At 38.5% G+C, this 20,104-nt stretch overlaps 1 protein-coding gene across 1 annotated transcript in view; it reads left to right on the top strand.

Moving 5' to 3' along the window:
- Positions 1-20,104, top strand: part of PARG (poly(ADP-ribose) glycohydrolase) — a 68,867-nt gene that overhangs the window by 28,185 nt on the left and 20,578 nt on the right. The window contains exons 8-11 of the mRNA XM_083740308.1: positions 5,748-5,840; positions 8,631-8,788; positions 17,277-17,356; positions 19,680-19,740. Coding sequence (XP_083596434.1) covers positions 5,748-5,840; positions 8,631-8,788; positions 17,277-17,356; positions 19,680-19,740 — 392 coding nt within the window. The remainder of the gene's footprint in view (positions 1-5,747; positions 5,841-8,630; positions 8,789-17,276; positions 17,357-19,679; positions 19,741-20,104) is intronic.

The raw sequence follows: 20,104 nt of genomic DNA, 5'->3' as shown, positions 1-20,104 counted from the left end.
CTTATGCAATTGCAACTGGTCTGAGGGAGACATTCATCTTCTTAAGGGGAATATCAATCAGTTAGCAAGCATCCTTTGATTTAAAATGGGGCAGATAGAGGAGAAAGTGAAGCCATTTTTGTGTGGTGCATCACATGCTTAGTTTAGTCTGTCAAGATTACAGTGGTACCTCGGGTTAAGTACTTAATTCGTTCCGGAGGTCCATACTTAACTGAAACGGTTCTTAACCTGAAGCACCACTTTAGCTAATGGAGCCTCCTGCTGCTGCCGCGCCGCTGGAGCACAATTTCTGTTCTCATCCTGAAGCAAAGTTCTTAACCTGAAGCACCTGAAGCATTATTTCTGGGTTAGCGGAGTCTGTAACCTGAAGCGTATGTAACCTGAAGCGTATGTAACCCGAGGTACCACTGTACAGTTTAAAAACTCACACCAGCATTTCTGTCCCATGCTATCTTTCCTTGCTTCTCCTTTGTGATGTCAAGTGTGCTCAGGGTTTGCATTTTGGAGGATCATTACTTACGGTGCTGCTTACCAAGCCCACTTTTACTGCACGAGGAACATTTTTTTTTGTGAAGCTGCAAGTCACAGTTGTTCGGCCTAGAGCTGTTAACCTCTTGTTTATAATATGCTGAGCTCCTTGAATCCTCAGCACAGTCCTCATGTGTAATCTGCCTGAGCAAATTCCCATTAAAATGAGCAGGACTCTTGCTGATACAGGTCTTTGGTGATCAGAGCTAAAACTAGGTTTCATGTAAGCAATCACTCATGTACTAACCTTGATAAGACTCACCCAAGTAATTTCTCCGGTGAGTGGCACACGGTATTGTGTAAACAAGGTACCTTTCCCGAGAAATAAAATTTGCTTTAAAATGAGAGTTTTAAAAAATGGTATCTGTCAGTTTTCTGACATCTCTTAGGTGGTAAGATAGATATAGTCTAGGTTTTATACCATCATACAACTTCGTTTCAAAGTGTAGGTTGCTCAGAAGATGAGACAACCAATACAGTTTTATAATAGGATATGGATAAAAAGTGGTTGGAAGTGTGTGTGTTGGGGGGTGGGTGATGAACAGTACTGTAGTGTTATTATATGTGAAGAAAAAGTAACAAACAGCCCCTTTTCCTGCAGGTTTCAAAAAAATACCAGTTTCATTAAAGAAAAATGCATACAGTGGTGCCTCGCAAGACAAAAAGAATCCGTTCCACGATTCTCTTCGTCTAGCGGTTTTTTCGTCTTGCGAAGCAAGCCCATTGACAGCTTAGCGGATTAACGCTATTAGCGGTCTAGCGGCTTTTAGCGATCAGCTGTTAAGCGGCTTATCAGCGGATCAGCTGTTTAGCGGCTTAGGAAAAGGGGGGAAAGCGAAAAAGCGGAAAAAACCTGCGGGAACTCGCAAGATTTTTTCATCTTGCGAAGCAACCCCATAGGGAAATTCGTTTTGCGAAGTGCCTCCAAAACGGAAAACCCTTTCGTCTAGCGGGTTTTCCGTCTTGCAAGGCGTTCGTCTTGCGGGGCACCACTGTATTCTTGTTTTCAGTATTCAATACAGTGGTACCTCGGGTTAAAAACTTAATTTGTTCTGGAGGTCCGTTCTTAACCTGAAGCACCATTTTAGCTAATGGGGCCTCCTGCCGCCGCTGCGCCGCCGCTGCACGATTTCTGTTCTCATCCTGAAGCAAAGTTCTTAACCTGAGTTAATATTTCTGGGTTAGCGGAGACTGTAACCTGAAGCGTATGTAACCTGAAGCGTATGTAACCTAAGGTACCACTGTAGTTGAATCCTGAAGGTAGAACTTGAGCAGTAATTGGTGACAAAGGACTGCTTCATACATTATGCTGTGGTACCACGGGTTACAGACGCTTCAGGTTACAGATCCCTCTCCAGCTGCTTATTGAGTGAGGAATTTGGAAGCTTTTGCTTTAATTTGAGAGTTGGAATAAGTATTGTCTGAACCTGGACACACTAGTTAGTCTTAAGTATGATGGGTTGAAGCCGTAGTGTTTGATGCTGACTAGCTTCAACCAACCATAGTTAAGATTATAACCACATTTTAGGTTTCAGACAGAATACTCAACTGTGGTCAATTTACAGTTAAAACTTCTGTACCACAAGAGGAGAGGGGAGAGACACAATTCTTACTATCATGCATGCATCAAGTCTGAATTGATCCACTCAGTAGCTGAGTAGCATCAGCTTGCTCTGATAAAGGTACCCATATCATACATTTGCTTTCAGATACCTGCTTGTTGCACTATGTGGCAAGTCTAAACCAAATAAGCCCTTGCGTTTAGAGGTTCAAGATCCAACATAACTTCCTATTTTGGATCTGGCTGAGCTCCATGGCAGTATATAAATTCATTAAATAATAAAAATAAAATAACAATATACCCTTTTCATTCTTAAGTGACTGGTGGCCATATTTGTCTAGGTAGATGCTGCAAGAGCAGCCTCTGGAGGCTGGTCCTTAACAAAGCTATACATGTCCTTATTCTTAATACCTGATGCATTTATTCTAATGTGAAGTGCTAGTTTGCTAATTGATTAACTTATTTGCTGCAAGTAAATGAAAGACCGTTTTACATTCAGGCAGACCAAAGCAGGATGAAGCAGGTGTCAAGAGACCTTCTTATTTGCCCAGGCATTTTAGATTGTAGTTGATTTTTTTGGAATTGTGTTCTGTTTTTAGTATTTTGTTGTATTTTGTATGTTTATTTGTTGGTTTTAATTTTTTTATACGTGGTGTGAATTAATTTTATTTGCAATTCTGTATACTGCCCTGGAATCCTTTGATGGAGGTGAGTTAAAAAGAAATAAAATACCCATTTTAAACAGAGCAAGTGCAGTTCTTATTTGTTTTCCAAACCTGTTCTCTGAAATTGTTGGTTGTGGATCTGTTTCAAGGGGGAAGTCTCCTGTGCTCTTACTGCATTTACTTCCAGAGCTGCATAAGGGAAAGGTTGAAGTGTTGACAGCTGTGACAAAGTCCAGTGCCATAATCTGTCACCAGATGAGTGAGACTATAGAGTTTGTGGCAGTCAACAAAGCATGGCAGCTACTATTCATGTGTCAGTTTTAAAAGACAGGAAGTGCTACCCAAAGGAGAAGAACTATCAGAAGCTGACAGTCTTATAGATGCTTAAGGTTAAATGTCTTTCTTTGAATTAAATTTATATGTATTTGTTTTATATTGCCTCCTGAAATCCAAATTCAACCTTTAACATTCCAATATGTTACTACTTGGGAATAGGTTTACTTTGGCAGAACACATTCACAGTTTTGAATTTATCTCTTACAATTAAAGCCTAGGGGCTGTTAAAGTGCTATTTTACAGCCTAAACACTCTTATTTGATGCAATTTGTGTAACAAAGAAATCTGTTTCCAAAAATAGGGATCACTGTGGAAGTATGTAGGTCATACATAAATAAACAGAAGACTTATTAGAATATTGCAAGAACTGTGCCATAAAATTTACAAGTCTTCATCCATGAAGAAAATGCATGTGGATGCCAAGGAATGCATGGATCTTCTTGTAGCCCCCCCCCCCCCCCCCGCTTCAAGTCAACATTCATTGGCATGGGTTGGTCACACAGAGAGTAATAGCTTTTTGGCATCTGAAATCTATTGCGTTTATTTATTTGGCACGCTTGTATTTCACCTTTCCTCCAAGGAGCTTAAGGTGGCATAAATATTTTTTCTTCTTTCCCCAGCTCCACTTTATCCTCACAAACAGGATTTGAAGGTAGAGATAAATGGCTTTCTCAGGGTCAGCTAGTGAGCTTCATAGCAGAGTGGGGATTTGAACTCCAGTCTCCCTTCTCCTAATCTGACATTTCTAACAATTTCCCCACACTTGTTCATCTCAACTGACAATTGAAATTACTCTCGTGTCCCATGCCTGTAGTTGAGAGCAATGAGGAGTTTTAGTGCGTTCTTACATTTTGTGAAAGCTTTTGGATCAGTTTGATAGCTTCTTCTTTTTCCTAACTGTTGTGATTTCTCTATGCAGATGCATTCCCCCACTTAAAATTACTTTGAATTAATAGACTTTCTTAACTATGTGCCTTGTGCAGGATATGTTATTGTTATTATCATCTAAGCATCTTACAAATATTATAAAGCAATACAGCTCCTGGCTTGCAGTCTAGATGACGATTTGTGAAATGGAGAAGAGAAAAACCCTCAAATGAAACCTTAAATCTAATAGTACTGTTCCTTCTCAATATTATGTGGTTACCAGCTGTTGCAAGCCTAAAATTCAAAGCGTAGTTTTCTAGGCTATGCAGCTGCAAAATATGAAGTTGTAATTGTGTGGTGCATGAAATGTTCATAAGATAAAAATCTGATTGTTTTTCATTTTATTTTACTGGTATTTTTAGATGGTATCATCTTCCATTTCTTCCCTTTTTATTTTTGTTCATGTTGTCTGATTAGATTGTGAATAGAGCCTTGTTCTTTTTATTGTTTGTCATGCTTGAATGTTGTTGTTTTTAAGGTACTTGATAGATAGACATTATTCAATAAGCCAGTCAAGTTGGGTTGTAGAGAAGAGGGGTTTGGAGGGACATTGTCAAAGCTGACAATGAAAATCTAAAGGCTGGGGAGGGGACATCTTAATACCATCACCAATCCTTCCCCATTTCTCTCCCTCTCCCCCCCCCCGCCCCCGTCCCGGCTGCAAGGAAGAGCCAAGTACAGCAGGCTGTCTGCTTGAGTGAAGAGAACCCCAGTCCTTAGGGACAAAAACATTTGGTGTCATTTGGTCTTGGCCGCTAGGTACCACACTTTCTTGGTGGATAGTGTACTGTACACCTATTTGAAAAAGTAGCAGGGCTACTTTGCAAACCTTCCACAGCCTTCCCCTTCCCAAAGCAAACTGCCTCCAGGATCTGCAAATATAGTTGGGAATACTCTGTAACCTAGGAACTGTGCTTTCCTTCCCCCTAACTTTTTGGATGGGGGGGCATAACTGTGGTGGGGCACTAGTGTGCACCTCTCCTTCAAAATGAGTCAGAGTTCTTGTCTTTGGTGTTCATTGGGAGTCTAGAACTATCCTTTCCAGACATGAAATTAGTTAAAGACTAGTATTTTCTTATCTCTCTGCCCATAACATTCCATATTCGTAGAAGCTCTCAGGGCCACTTCTGGTTTTTTTTGTAATCTTTTCCCTTTTAATTTATGAACTTCTGCATATTCAGGGAGTCAACGTCCTTATTTTGAATAGCCCTGTTTTGCTTCCAAACTGATGCACACTCCAAACATCTGAGTGGGTTGTTAGAATAATAGCCTTACTTTTAAACTTCAGGATTGTTAAATATTCAGGATTGAAAATGTCTGGTCTTGATTTCCAGGTCGTATATGAAAATCCAGGTTATGGTCTCCAGGAAGATGGACGAGTTGAGTGCCAAGAATGGTTCTTAAAGAGATTGTTGCGATGTGTGCACCCTTCTAAATTCCGAGAATCTTAATCTTTCATTTTAGTACATTCCCATGCACTTTTGTTGCAGAAATAAAAATTTAAAATATAGTGTGAAACATTTCAGGTTTGACTTGGTGCCAAACACTGATTCTACTCTAGCATTAGAGGCTGAACTGTAAGAGTTTTATGTTTGTACATTTGACTTTTAAAAATGCTTGCACTGAGAAATGACTTTGTCTTGAAAAGCCAGTTGCTGTACAGAGAGACTAATTTGGCAGACCATATTCCTAATACTGGGCCTAAATTAACCCTCTTATTTGCATTCTAGGTGCTTGAAGATGCAGAGGCTCAACATTTGTTTCAGTCCATTTTGCCCGATATGGTGAAGCTTGCACTCTGTTTGCCTAGCATCTGCACCCAGGTTAGTAGACGCATCTTAAGTATACTCTCTGTAGCAGATTAATTTGCTGTGCACCACCACGAATGGTTGAGGTCAAAATGCCAAGGTCCTTATACGTGGTACTTGCCTTGTTGAGCTGAGGCCTAGGGAATAGTGAAGACAACACACATCCATAACAATATAAAAGGACATTAAAAATTCCCTATCCCATTTCTGAACCTTGATTTGAGCTATATATCAAAATCTTGCATACACTGGAGAGATGTGCTAGAATAGTCAGAAAGCTGGCATTTTCAGGTGGCTTCTTTTTGTTCAGGTCTTTCTAATGTACAGAAGGATAACTGGTTGTGAAATCATTGTTGTTGCTTAAGCAACTCCTTGCTTTCTGAAAATTCTTGATTTGTCACTTTTTGTACAAACTCAAGTGTAACACAATGATGGTATTTTGCACACAGTATGTCATTTCATGCACAAGTAAGGCTGCAGTCCTAACCATATCTACTCATGGGTAAACCCCATTGAATTTAATGGGGCTTTAAGGTAAGGGGTTAGGATTGCAGTCGGAAATATTTTACAGTGATATTTGATCAGGTGAACATATTAATTTCAATTTAAATAATAATATTTTGTATCCAAGTAATAATTGTGTACTTGTGGGGCCCATTTCCCCCCTTCCCCCAGTAATACACTTTAAAAAAAAATGGAGTACAACATTTATGCTTAGTTAAATGCTGACAATGATATTTTCAGGAAAAAAGTACGTAGAATATTTTTTAGTCCTTTTTTAACACGGCTGTATTATTTTTAAAACAGCAGAGCTCTGAGATCCACAAATAATTATATATTTAAAGCTGTTTTGTTGTGAAGATAATACTCCTGCAAGGAGAGCAAATTCAAAACCCCAAGTTTCCTTTGGATCTATATACAGGCACAGACCCTTGTGGCAAAAAAACAATATTTATTCTAGATTCAGTGAGAAGCAGTTTGACTGGAGTGACTCATTTCTAACCTCTAAACCCATGTCACCTCAAAGGACCTCTAAGCAGTAGTTTTAATGGCAGGAAAGAGTTTGTCCAACATTGGTACCTTCTTGGACCCCATCCTGTATAAAAATTGCACAAGGGCTGAGACCTTCGTATTTCTCAGGGACCTCATGCTTTTTCTGCAGAGCTCCAAGTCCATTAGACTAGGCTGTCCAGAGCTCCAAGTCCATTAGACATTATATCCTTCAGTTGGGGGGTAGCATGTTATGGCAACAATGCGAACCCCTTCAGATAAAAAAAGCTGCAAAAAGCTCGTCCTCCCTAGAACCCAGGGAAGTTCTGCAGGCCTTCAGCTCTGTCTTTCCTTGTTCTTCTCACTATTCTTGCCAGGGACAACTCTGGCCCAGCCCCTTTTTGAATATTGCCACCCATGGACTCTACCCCCACCCTACTTCCCTCTGCTGGCTTGCTCCCCCTACCCCACCTCTGCTTCCAACAGGATCTCCCTAACAGCCCCTTCTCCTCCTTCTGGAGGCCCATGTCCAGTCCTTAAAGTGCTTCCTTGTTTTAAGGAAAAGGGAGGTAGCTGCTCAAACAGCATTTCTCCTTTAAGAGTCCTGAATGCAGGCAATCTTTCCAAAGGCAGCTGCTTATCCTGATAGTTCCTTCAAAGCCCTGCCCTTACGTTGCCCTCTCACCTCCACCCTTGATGCCACGGAGGACCACGATTGAGCCACAGACTGCCTTTGTATATACACCTCTGCCTTTAGAAATATACATATACACCTCTGCCTTTAGAAATATACATATTTGAAGATTGTTCAAAGGTGATACATTAAGTTGAATCCATCCAGGAATCTTGGTTGTAGCTCAGACTACTAACTTGGAACAGCTTATGAATTCTGCTAAAAGTTGTTCACATGTATGAATCTCTAGAAGTTGTTCCAAAAGCCATCCTAGATACAAACAGATAAGTTTTAATAGCTACACTTCAGTTAATGGAATAAAGGCAAAACTATTGATTTCTCATGAATCAGAAAAGCTCATATTTAACTAAGGAAGAATAAGGAGATTTGGAAAATCTGTAGAAAAGGTATGAAATCCCTTTACTGATTAATTCTAACTGTGCATTTTGAAGTAGTTGCACAAAATAATTTTAAATTGCCCAGTTCTCACTTAACATTGAGCCATGGTCTCCATGAGCCAGAATCAGAGCATCTGGCTCGTGTATTTCCCTTTCTTCTCTATTTTGAGTATTGGGAGCTAATTTATAGAATAAACATATAACAATGGTAGTGTTTGAATGAAGGACTATGTGGTTTTTCTTGAAGCTTGAATTTTTTTGCTCTCAGTTATAGCAAGAAAATCAAAGAATACCTTAGTTATGTTGTTCTGTGTATCATCCTGCCGTCTTCTTTTGCTGTGATTGCTGTAATTGCCCATTTTCTTTAATCTGTGACAGGGAGACTGTAAAATACAGCTGTTGCAATCTCCTGATGTTTTATTTTTCTTTCACGATTAATCATATTGCATCCGTTGTTCCTATGGATGCTTCCTTTTTGTTCAGACTAGTGGTGCTTTGTTTGACATTTGTTGTTGTTATTGATTAGAAATCTCCAGTTCGTCAAACAAGGCTTCCCAATCATCTTGGATAAACAGCTCTTGATTTTAATGATGCTGCTGATTTAAGAACCCACTAAGGCCCCTAAATTACTTTTGCTCTAAATTAGTAAATGTAATTTTGTTCTCCTGGGTTCTGGGTGATGGTTCTGTTTTTGTTTTTTGAATTGCTAAACTAATTATTTCCATCTTTCTGCCCTTTTGTTAGCCAGTACCTCTACTGAAACAAAAAATGAACCACTCCATCACCATGTCACAGGAGCAGACTGCTAGTTTGCTAGCAAATGCCTTCTTCTGCACTTTCCCCCGGCGAAATGCCAAGATGAAATCAGAATATTCTAGCTATCCAGATATTAACTTCAACAGGTATGGTGCTAGTTTAAGTAGCTGATATTTTCAGGAGTGTCTTGCTCCTGAAGAGTATGAAGAGGAGAAGTTGTCCATATTTTATTGCTAATTCCTGAAAGAATCTCATTAAAATAGGAAATGATTCCTGACAAACCTGTTTTGTGAGATTTGGAAAGTATGGAAAAGTAGATCTGAGACTAAAGTTATTGATGGAAATGTTATGGAGCTTAAAATGAGCAGAACTGTTCATAATTGGTGAAGATAATCTTTATTGTTAGAGTGCTAATTTCCTTCCATTTAATCATGCTCACCGCTTCAATTCTAATAGTGGTCCTTCCCCTCACTTGTCACTTCCTTCAACACTTCCCCATTTATAAGAACAGCCCTGCTATATCAGACTGACGATCCATCTTGCACAGCATCCTATTTCCATTAGTGGTCAGGATGATGCTTCTGGGAAGCCCAGAGTCAAGACATGAAGGCAACAAATTCTTTTGTTGAAAATGTGTGATAGGACCTAGAGGGTTGCTTGGTGGAGGGTAGAATTTGCCCCAAATCAGGTGTACCCAATTTAGGGGTCTAGCAACCCCCATGCCCTTTCCTACATTACTCAGAAACCCCTCCACCCCACCTGAACCTACTCAAGATACTTTTGAGAAGGGGTGCAGATGGCTACAGGACAAAGAAGAGACTGGAAACATTCCTTCAAGTTAACTTAACTTAGGATCCAAATCATTGATAGAAGCTTAGGAATCTAGTTATAAGAGTTTTTAAAGGTATATATTAACATGCTTGTTATAATTTCAGATTTCATTTAAACCCAGTTAAAACCCTTTAATGCATAATGTAACAGGCATTCCAAAACTAAAGCCCAACGCATAGATTTTATCTGTCTTGAGATGAGCAATGGCAGTGGAAAGTGTGTTTGTTGGTAGACCAGCTTAGATGATTGGGGGTTCTTTAACTTCTGTTCCCTTGTCCTCTTCTCTGTTGTTCAGGGTTATACATGCTTGGGTTTTTGTTTTGTTTTTTATCACATTGGACACAGCCCTTTCTGGGAGCATAGTGCATTCACAGCTACTTGTAGTTAAAAGTAGGTGACAACCACCAAAAGTTCTACAAAATGCTTAGTGAGGGTCTCTTATGAAAGCATACACCTGGGTAGAAAAGACATTAGGAGTTCTATCCTCAGATCCCAGAGTTACATCAAAATTGTTGCTTGTAAACACTTAAGTAAAATAACATCAACCATTCCGTTTATACCTGCACCCGCTTTTAATAAATCAATAAAAATAAATCAATTGGATGCTAAGATGTGCTTGGCAGATTAGGTTTAGCACCTTCCTTAGATGGATATATTCCTTCTCTTAGGAAATATCATTTTTACATTGTGTAGAGCCTGGCCATTTTAGGTAATAAAATGAAATGACACATTTAATATGTACATATTAAACAGAAAACTCTCAGTTGCGTGTCTTGAGATCTGACAGGACCATCAATCTGTTTTATCAAAACAAGAGACACTTGGTACAAAAGGTTGAGAACACTATGTATTTTATTTCCCCTAAATCTTCTCAAGTATACCATTGCTTGGTACTCTTACATGCTGATGACAGCAAGTGATTCAAAGTGCTTTGAAACATCCAGCTGACAGAATTTTTAGGAATCTTTGTGTATTGGAATTGGAACATAAGGACTTTCTCTCTTCTTGTATTCGACTGCTTTCAGATAATGCCAGTGAGGGGGTAACAACACAGGAAGTGCAACAGGGAGCAGAAATCAGGCATACATACTGTCTCAGAATGAATGACACTTGCAAGCTACTTTGCCTGGAAGGCCCCTTTATGTTACAGTCCTGTGGACACTTACTTGGGAGTAAGCCCCATTGAACTTGTTGGATTTACTTTTGAGTAAACATGTGAAGGACCAGGCTTTTATTGCAAGGGGACATTCCAAATTTCATTGTACCTCTGGCCTTTGTTACCAATCTCACTTAGATTTCTGCCAATAGTATGTATCTAAAAATGTTTCCATATTGCTTTTCTTCTGTGATTTTTGCAGAAGAATGAAAGGCAAATCAAATATTTGTTGGTGTAAAAATAGCCACTTGAGAAGGGTGTATTCTGGGGTATTTTTTAAAAAAACATCCTGTGATATATCACATGTGTAATATTTTGCCTAAATAACTATTTTAGGAATGTAAAAACTTCAGTTATTGAAAGCCAGTTCAAAAGACTGGCCTGCTATTTAGAATCTATGAGAGAACATTTGGCTGAAAAATCCTTTCAAACCATTTATACCCCACCTTTCCCAATCGCTCAAGGCAGCATTGAACATCAGTTAGCACAGCTACTCTTATTGTATAAAAACATCAAAACGTACAAAGCAGCAAAACCAGAAATGGGTGAGGGGTTACTTTCCTTTGTTAATCTAGCTCAGTGTTTCCCAGACTTGGGTCTCTAGCTGTTTTTGGACTACAACTCCAATCATCCTTAGCTAGTCATGGATGATGGGAATTGTAGTCCAAATACAGCTGGAGATCAGATATAATTACTGTAACTGCCTCTTTCCACCTCCCTGCTTATTTTGATCCAAAAGACTTGCAGAAGAGCCTTTGTGCCCTCACTCCCTAGATTCAGTCATTTTAAGTTTCATTAACAAAATTGCATTCACATCAAGTAGAAAATTCCTGATCGATCCTTCTTTTTTTTCCTTGAAGCACAATTCTGAATATGAATTTTCATGCAAATATTAAGCTTAAAACTAGATATGCTTCTTTTGTTTAAAGGTAGCAGAAGCAATACTCCCTGACATCATTTTAGTGTCAACAAGGAAAGTTTGTTAACTTATTTTTTAAAAAATGGGAGAGTGGGGAAATGTACACTAGTTAAGATATATGCATCTTTATGGAATAGCTTTAAGAAAGGAAACTATTATGTTGCATATTGTGTTTATACAGGGAGATTGGACAATCTAATTTAGCTGTAATGTAATTCTCTCTTACCATAAACATCCATTTGATAACATTAATGAGTATTCTCTGTGGGATTTTTTTTCATTTGTTCAGAGTAATCTGATTAGGGGATAAAGCTCCATATTATATTTATGAAAATTGATTCTGTTTACCGTCTATATATAAACTGGTTTCAAACACCTGGATGTTTTCAGGAGCCAGAGTGGTCCAGTATGTAGGCCTAAAACTGGTTCTAAAGACCTACCTCAAGTGTGAATTGTATGAAAAATACAATAGCCTGTTGTTCTTTATTGGCTAGTACAGAGGTTGCCAACGTGGTATTCTTCAGCTGTTGTGAACTCCAATTCCCATCAACCCAGCCATCATGCTCAGTGGTTAGGGGTAATGAATGTGTTGTCAAGCAGCAGTGAGCAGCAGTGTGTGGTATGGGTTATCACACATTGTGGAGCGCAGTGGCGAGGGAATGGCTTCAATGTGGAAAGTGCATAAAATAATTCACTTTTAGATGAAACAAGACAATTTTTAATTGTGTGGAGATGATATTACACCTGACATTTGCTTGACTGCAATAAACCTAAGAAGATATTGCCTGTGAGGTTAAATGGTTGAGGTGTGTTCCTTAAGCTTGAAGCCAGGGGAATCTAAAGCCTCTAAGCTACTTTCTATGTAAATAGAGAAATTGAAGCTCATTTACTTAATTAACTTGAAAAGTCTTGCAGCCATAACTAAAGGTTTGTTTTCTACATCACTTTGTGTGTGACATCATTTCAAGCTGCTTTGAGGCTATCTCATCTGAAAGCATAAAATCTAATTGGGTAGTGAATAATTCTCATGTCTCTCAATTTTGTAAAAAAGAAAAAAAAGGAATCTGCAAACACCCATTTTATGCTCAATTGACTGCCTAATTCACTGCTGGATGTGAAAAGCAGTACTTAGATGTTAGAGGAGGAAAAGACAAAGTGCTGCTATGATGTAGCTGGAAAATGATTTCTAAAATAAGTCCTCTGCATTGCATCCAACTAAGTCCTACTCAGAGCAGACTCATCAAAAGTAATGGACTTACGTTGACCAGGTTCATTGATTTTGGTGAGTCCCCTCTGAGTATGACTTCCTTGAATGCGATCCTCCTTTCATAATACGGACCACACAAATAGGAGTTTTTTTCTTGCCAGCCCTATGCATCAACTGCAAAATAAGGAATGACAAGCCTACTTAATACTTGGGCAAGGCAGGAGCTAAAAAAATGGTGGGAAATATTTTCAGAATTTATGCATCAGAATATTACAAATTTACCTGGAAATTGATGCCAGTTTTCTCTTTTCTTTGCAAAGGAAAGTCAAAGTGACTAACAGAACATAAAATAAAAAACAGTTTTCAAAACGGGAAACTTGCCATAAACCAGTAACAATAGAAGCACAAAACAGCATAAAACCTAGCCTTCCAGTAGCAGATGAATAAGGGGAATAACAGCAGGAGCACCATATTCAGAACATGATCAAAACCAAATCAGAACCATAGTAGTAGCTGGACAACCTTGGTTGCATTTCTCATACTTTACCCTGCATTTTGAAGACCTCTGGCATTCTCTCATATCTGTCTCCATATTATTTCAGAATGCTTAAATCTCTATTTAAAATGTCTTCAATTTGATTAATATTGCTGCTGTATTTATTCAGAGGCTGGAAGGTCAAAGACAGATTGTGGATTGCAGCAATGATCAGCCCTGTTCAAGTTTTACATCTCTCTTCTAAATTGAAGTAGCCATGTGGCAGTTTGACAGAGCATCTTGTTCTGGACAAAAGTGGCGTACTGGAGGGAAATATGCAGCTGCAAGTAATTTATCAATTACTGCAATGTAAAGCTGGGCTTGCTGAGCTTTGTCTTTTACTTAGACTGCTCCGTAATGAGATTTATTTCTTAAATGACTTGTTTTTCTGCTGGATTCTTGCATTAGTAAATTGATTATCTGAATTCCAATCAGGGAATTGCTTTGGGATTGGGCTGCAGTGTGGCTTGAGAAACTGTAATAAAACATACTCATATATTCTTGTCATTCAGAGTTGTGGGTGGGGTGGGGGTCAATGTGTTAATTGCTTAGAGCATCCCTAGCTACTATGACTGTCCTGACTCATTTATTTTGACATTCATTACAAACACACAGGCATGATTAAGTTCTTACTAGTGAACCAGTTTCTTGTGTTTGTAAACTTCTCTTGAAACTATAATATCTAAGATGATTTGCCTGTTCAGGCTGGTTCCTGTTTTCCATCTTTAAAACAATGTAAAATGTGCAAAATAGGATTGATGGAGTTGTACACCACAAAATTGAGCTATGCAGATTGCACAAGTATGACCTATATGTCTTGTGCACAAACTTTGGTTTTATTTATTGATATTTATTGATATACAGCCTTTCAAGGATAAAAAGTTCTCAAAGAAAAGACCCTGGTTTAAAAAAATGGTATAACAATTAAAACAACGCAAAACATCTCAATTCCAAGGATTTCACTAGAGTTTGTCTTCACTCCTCATTGGCAGGAAATGCATTGTAGCATGTAGATTTCATCAAATGGATCATATTAACAACTCCTGGCATGTGGAATGCTCAACGAGGTGGTCCTTGGAGCTGCTGATGGAAGAGCAGTATAAAGGACCTCTTCCCCGGTCTTCTTGTAGGGCCAACAGTGGCCAAAGAAGGAAGAAGTAGCCCTTCCCCCTGAAAGAGCACGGAGATAGAGAAATCAGCTAAAGTAGAGAGGAAGCACAATGGAAATTGAATTGATATTTTATTTATTTATGAAACAATTCAGTGTAAAAACTGTGAGAATAAAAGCATGAAATATAGTTATTTTCAAGGTCATCTAAACCACAAGAAATCACTTTTTCTTTTTTTAAATTGCTGTCTTGATTTGCATAATTATTTTAAAGTGGGTCTTACTTTAAAATTATAGAGTAGAATTCAATATTGCAGTGTGACAAACATTCTGCCTGTACAAGCATTTCGGCTTGCCAGGCAGAACAAACACTCTTCTCTTCCCACCTACAGGTGGCTCACAGGGTTCTCCTAGACCCGAAAGCTACTGGGGGTGGGGGAGAGAGAGCGAGAGCATGTGGTGGGTGGGACAAGTGGGGAGGAAGTGCAGAACATCTGCTGACAGAGTTTGTAAGCTGAAACCCACCCTTATTTTTTCCTTATTGTACCTTTCATGTAAGTTAACTTCTGCAAACTAAAAAACCTAAATACATTGCAGTACTGAAAACCTGAAGGGTAATGGGTTCTTTTTGTTCTTTATACTGTAAAAGCTTGTCTGTCTTTCTAACAAATGGAATTAGTTGGATGCTATTACGTCACTTTCCATTCCCAGTTAACATTTCAGTATTTCAAGAATAGTTTTTAAAAACAAGATTGCATCCCCCAAAGGGCTTTTACTATATCTGATATCTTTTAGTGAACATGCAACTAGAGGCATTCTGCTTCTGAAGTCCCCACAATTTCTCTCTCCAGGCAAATTGCATTATGCTACCCATAAAGACGTTTTTCGTCTTTCTAAAATCAGATTAAGCAGTGTAAGGGCAGGTTGCTGGAAGGTAGATGACACATTTTTATTTTTATTTTAAATGATGATTTGAGGTAAAAGTATGTTCTTCCTTAATGACTAAAAATAGAGGATGTCTCTTAGGTTGGTTTTCATAAAAGGGTTTATTTAAACACTAGGTGTTTTTTTAGATGCAGTTTTCTAAAGCTTTAAAATTCAGTGAAGAAGAAGAATTGGGAATGTTTCTTGAGTAGTGAATTTTTTTTTCCTTCCTAACATCGCCATTGAGGTATAAGTCAGTAAAAGTAATCTTTTCACTTGAGGGGATGTAGATAGCTCTTCAGATATTCTAGAATTAGATTCTGAGTTCTTTACCACTAAAGCCAATGCAGATGTCACTGCAGTTGGTTAACTATGTATGAAACTGCTCACACAAATGGTCTACGCACAGGAACAGCATAGCACCTGAAAAACTGATTCATGTAGCTCCTTTTCCAGGAATAGGAAAATTACAACATTTTCCTGTTCATTGAAAGGAAAGGAATCGAACATATTAGTTCTAATTCAATTCAGGAAAATATCAGGCGAAGAAAAATAATTAATACTCAGTAGTTGTGTGACTGGAACCTCAAGACACACTTTCTATGATACGGCATTCCTTTTTGAACATATACTGCCGAACAAACATTTTCATGACAATCCTCGTCACAAGCTTGGCAAATCTGGAACTAAACTTGATGATCTGATAATTTTGATAGTCTTGGACTTTGTTATTTTAACTCATGTGTAGCTACTACTTCTACATGCCTGTTTTAGAGTTCTGTTTTTCATCTTTTAAATTTCGTCTTATAATAGTTCTCTCTGCTTTATATACATTATAAAATGAAATATTTTTTTAAAAAGAAACCCAACAGTTGACTGAGTGGTCCATGAGAAATATACTCACAAATCTAATATATTCCCATCAGATATATTACAATGAGTTCATGAAGAATGTGTGCTCAGAAAGTCACTATGCGTCCTAGGCCATTTTAAATTTTTGGAACTTGTAAGTAATTTTGTTGTTGTTGGCGTCCATTGATCTTGGCAGACAATGGAGTAGTACTCCTTCAGGCATAAAGTCAAACAGTTGTGGGGTTACAGCACCTGCTGTGGCTGTAGAGACCAATACAGGAAAGACATGTTTGGTTGCAGCTGGAGCAGATGAAGGGATCTGGACGTGCTGCTACAGGTGCACTATGGGGTTTCTTCTCTCTGCGCTCCTCCCAGCGGTCATACTTCCTTTGGTCACTGCCATGGATACACTACCTGACAGTCTCCAGGCTCTGCTATTGTCTGCAAGGGAGTCCCATATGGCAAGGTTAACGATGCCAGCCTTCATGTCACAATTTCAGGCATCTTTCTACAACAGAGTGCTTAAGAAATTTGAGGTTTCTTTGATATGTCGGGAACTGATGTGTACAGTACTAATACTGGACTGTCTTTAAAGGTAAAGGGACCCCTGACCATTAGGTCCAGTTGTGACCGACTCTGGGGTTGCGGTGCTCATCTCGCTTTATTGGCCGAGGGAGCCGACATACAGCTTCCGGGTCATGTGGCCAGCATGACTAAGCCTCTTCTGGCAAACCAGAGCAGTGCACGGAAATGCCATTTACCTTCCCGCCGGAGTGGTACCTATTCATCTACTTGCACTTTGACGTGCTTTTGAACTGCTAGGTTGGCAGAAGCTGGGAATGAGCAACGGGAGCTCACCCCGTTGCGGGGATTTGAACCGCCAACCTTCTGATTGGCAAGTCCTAGGCTCAGTGGTTTAACCCACAGCGCCACCTGCGTCCCTTAACTGTCTATAACTCAGGTTAAATCAAATTTTATTCTAGAGCCTCCATATTTTAAGAATTGCTATAATTAATTGTTCATTCAAGTCACCCCTTGCTTCCGTTGGTTAGTAAATTGCTGAGTTATAATAATCTCCCCCTCCCCTTTTTGCTTTTTGTAGGTTGTTTGAAGGGCGTTCACCAAGGAAGCCTGAGAAACTGAAAACCCTTTTCTGCTACTTCAGAAGAGTCACAGAGAAAAGTAAAACATTTTAAAACAGTCACATTCTCCCATAATAATTTCAAGATTTCCAAGAACAGTATCTTTCAGCCATCAAATTATTGAGAGAACACGGAATTTTGTTAATGAGGGAGGCAGATGCACCTCTTCAGGGAGGGCATTTCACAAATGGGGAACCACCAGCATGAAGGCCTTGTCATGGGGTCATGACCACCAACAGGGCCTCTATTGATTGTAGGGCCCAGGATGGCTAACGCAATCATATTCAAAACACTTCTGTATAGCTGTAGTTGAGCAGTAGTTTAAAAATGGACATACTAATTATATATGCACACTTTTACATATGTATACACACACACACACAAACACACACACACACACATATATATATAGTACCTTAATCTAAATTACCTGAAAATACAAAAAGAAGGCTAGCAATCAAACTGAAATTAGTCATGGCATACATGTGGTTGTCTGGCAAAAACAGCGAGTTCTCTCCAATGCTATCCTACTCAGAATAGGCCCATTGAAATTAATGGGCACAACTAATTTAGCTCCATTAATATAAAAAGGTCTACTCTAACTAGTGGATATAACCCAATAGTTTCACATCTCCTCCTCATGCTGTATTTTTCCAGTGAAAATATCTAATCTTGTTATACTGCCCAAGTTTTTATGATACCAATATTTTGCGCTTTTTTCATTTTCGTTTGTTTCAAGGTAATGATGGGACTATTAGCCTTTTATTAGTAACATGTAGCCTCTTTTTTGATGGAGACAAAATGGCATATTTGTTTTTTCCATGTAATTAATAAGAAGACAACAGTAATTCATCTTTCAAATGAAAAGAAATTAAATATTTCATTCCCAAAACTTCTTTTATTACAAACAGTAATTAAATCACTTGTAACATTCTCCTGAGTTGCTGAAAACCAAGAGCTTTGTTTTCAGAAGACAAACATTTAATTTGTGAAACATGATCTCATAATATGACAGTCCTCTTGTGAGTAAACACAAGGTTTGTGCAGAAATAACTGCTTTTGGAAAGCAAACAAACAAAGCTTCTGTTTAACCTTTTGAATATCTTAGAATTTCTAGCTTGGTAACAAGACTCTTCAAACATTTTCCATAAAGTCATTTGCTAGGATATTTCATGTCTTCTTCCCTTACGAATCAAGTTAGCAAATTAGTAAGCCAAATCATAGCAAACCACAAGAGATGAAACATTTCCAGGGGGTAAGATAGTCTCTATGCAATTCTGTGCATAGCTACTCAAAAGGAAATGCCACTGTGTTCAGTGGTGCTTGCTCCTAGGAAAGTGTGCACAGGATTGTAACCTTAATTGGGTTTGCACTATTAATGTTTTTAATTATGTTCACCAAAACTTTTAACAGAGACCAACAATCAATGCCTCTTTAGATTTCTAAGATGCAGCCATTTCCTTGCACATAACAATCTACATGTTTAGTTTGAGTTCTACCTGTCACACAGATTTATTTTCAGGAATAAGCCAGAGTCATGAGGTTTATCTCCCTTTCTGAGTTCCCCTTTGGAGAACACTGGAGTGACTACAATTTTCTGAAGAAGGCAGACCCTCATACAGATCAATCCTATTTTCGTCCTGCACCTTCAAATGCATACCTTAGCAGGGTTCACTATTGGAGCCCATGCTGTCCCACTTCTAATCCATTAGAAGAAATCAAATTGTTGCTTAGGCTTACATACGTTGCAGTACATTCTCCTTTATTGAGAAAAGGTAGCTAGGATCAGGTTAACACTCCTAAATCAGAAAGATGTAGCTTTCCCTTCCTAGGAGGGTTACATAAATAAAATGTGTCTTTCTATTTTACCAGAGACCACTTCATAGGTTTCTGTCCCTCAAAATCACTCTCAAGATAAAGGCACACAGAGTTTAAAATTAAGCAAAAAAAGTGTGGAGAACACACCTCCTCTAGTAGTTTTAAATTCAAAAGAATATGAATTGAGAAGTAAGATGGGTAATATAAATAGATTACAACCACCATTCATTTTCTATTTTCTGTTCATTATTTGTTGTTGATCTATTATTTGATTGCACTACTCTGTTCACTTGGAATTTAAAAATCAAAACATCAGTACTCCCTTTCAAGGAATGAACATCTTAATATAGGCAATCAACTAGTTATATGTTGTTCTTGTATTTACATGAAAGCCAATAAAACAAATTTGGACAAAAAACAAATATTCAACATATTGTTTCTCTGGCAACATTTCTGTGCAAAAGGTACATCCTTTGTAGATTTATCTTCCAAATGAAATGAAGTGCTACATTTTTATATACTTGCTTGGGTTTGTTTTCTTGTAGAACCCACTGGACTGGTGACATTTACAAGACAGTGTCTACAGGAATTTCCAGATTGGGAAAGGTAGGGTAGAATATCTCTCTTAAAATAGTTTCATTTTGATTAGAGCTGGTCTACCTAAATCCCAGTAAGGTTTCAGTTTTTTTCTTTTGCCTGACCTCCCGGGGGTGCGGTAGGGTGGGATTTGTCAGGAAACCCAGGTTGGTTGCATAAACTGATCCCTGTCAGTTTCATAGAGTAGAAAATGGCTTTGGGATATAAAACAAAGTTGTTGTTGTTGTTATATCTCAAGTTATCAAGTTCTCTGTAACTTCTGTTTCAACCATGTTTGCACCTCGCAGTAGGTCATAAACGATTGTTTACAAAACACAAGCAAAGCCTTTCCTCCTCCCAGGAGGGGAGGGGTTGTGATCGGGAGATGATTCCC

The sequence above is a fragment of the Podarcis gaigeae genome (genome assembly GCF_964106915.1).
Source record: "Podarcis gaigeae genome assembly, chromosome: 5".
Classification (NCBI taxonomy): Eukaryota; Metazoa; Chordata; class Lepidosauria; order Squamata; family Lacertidae; genus Podarcis; species Podarcis gaigeae.
This window is presented reverse-complemented; position numbering and strand designations above follow the sequence as displayed.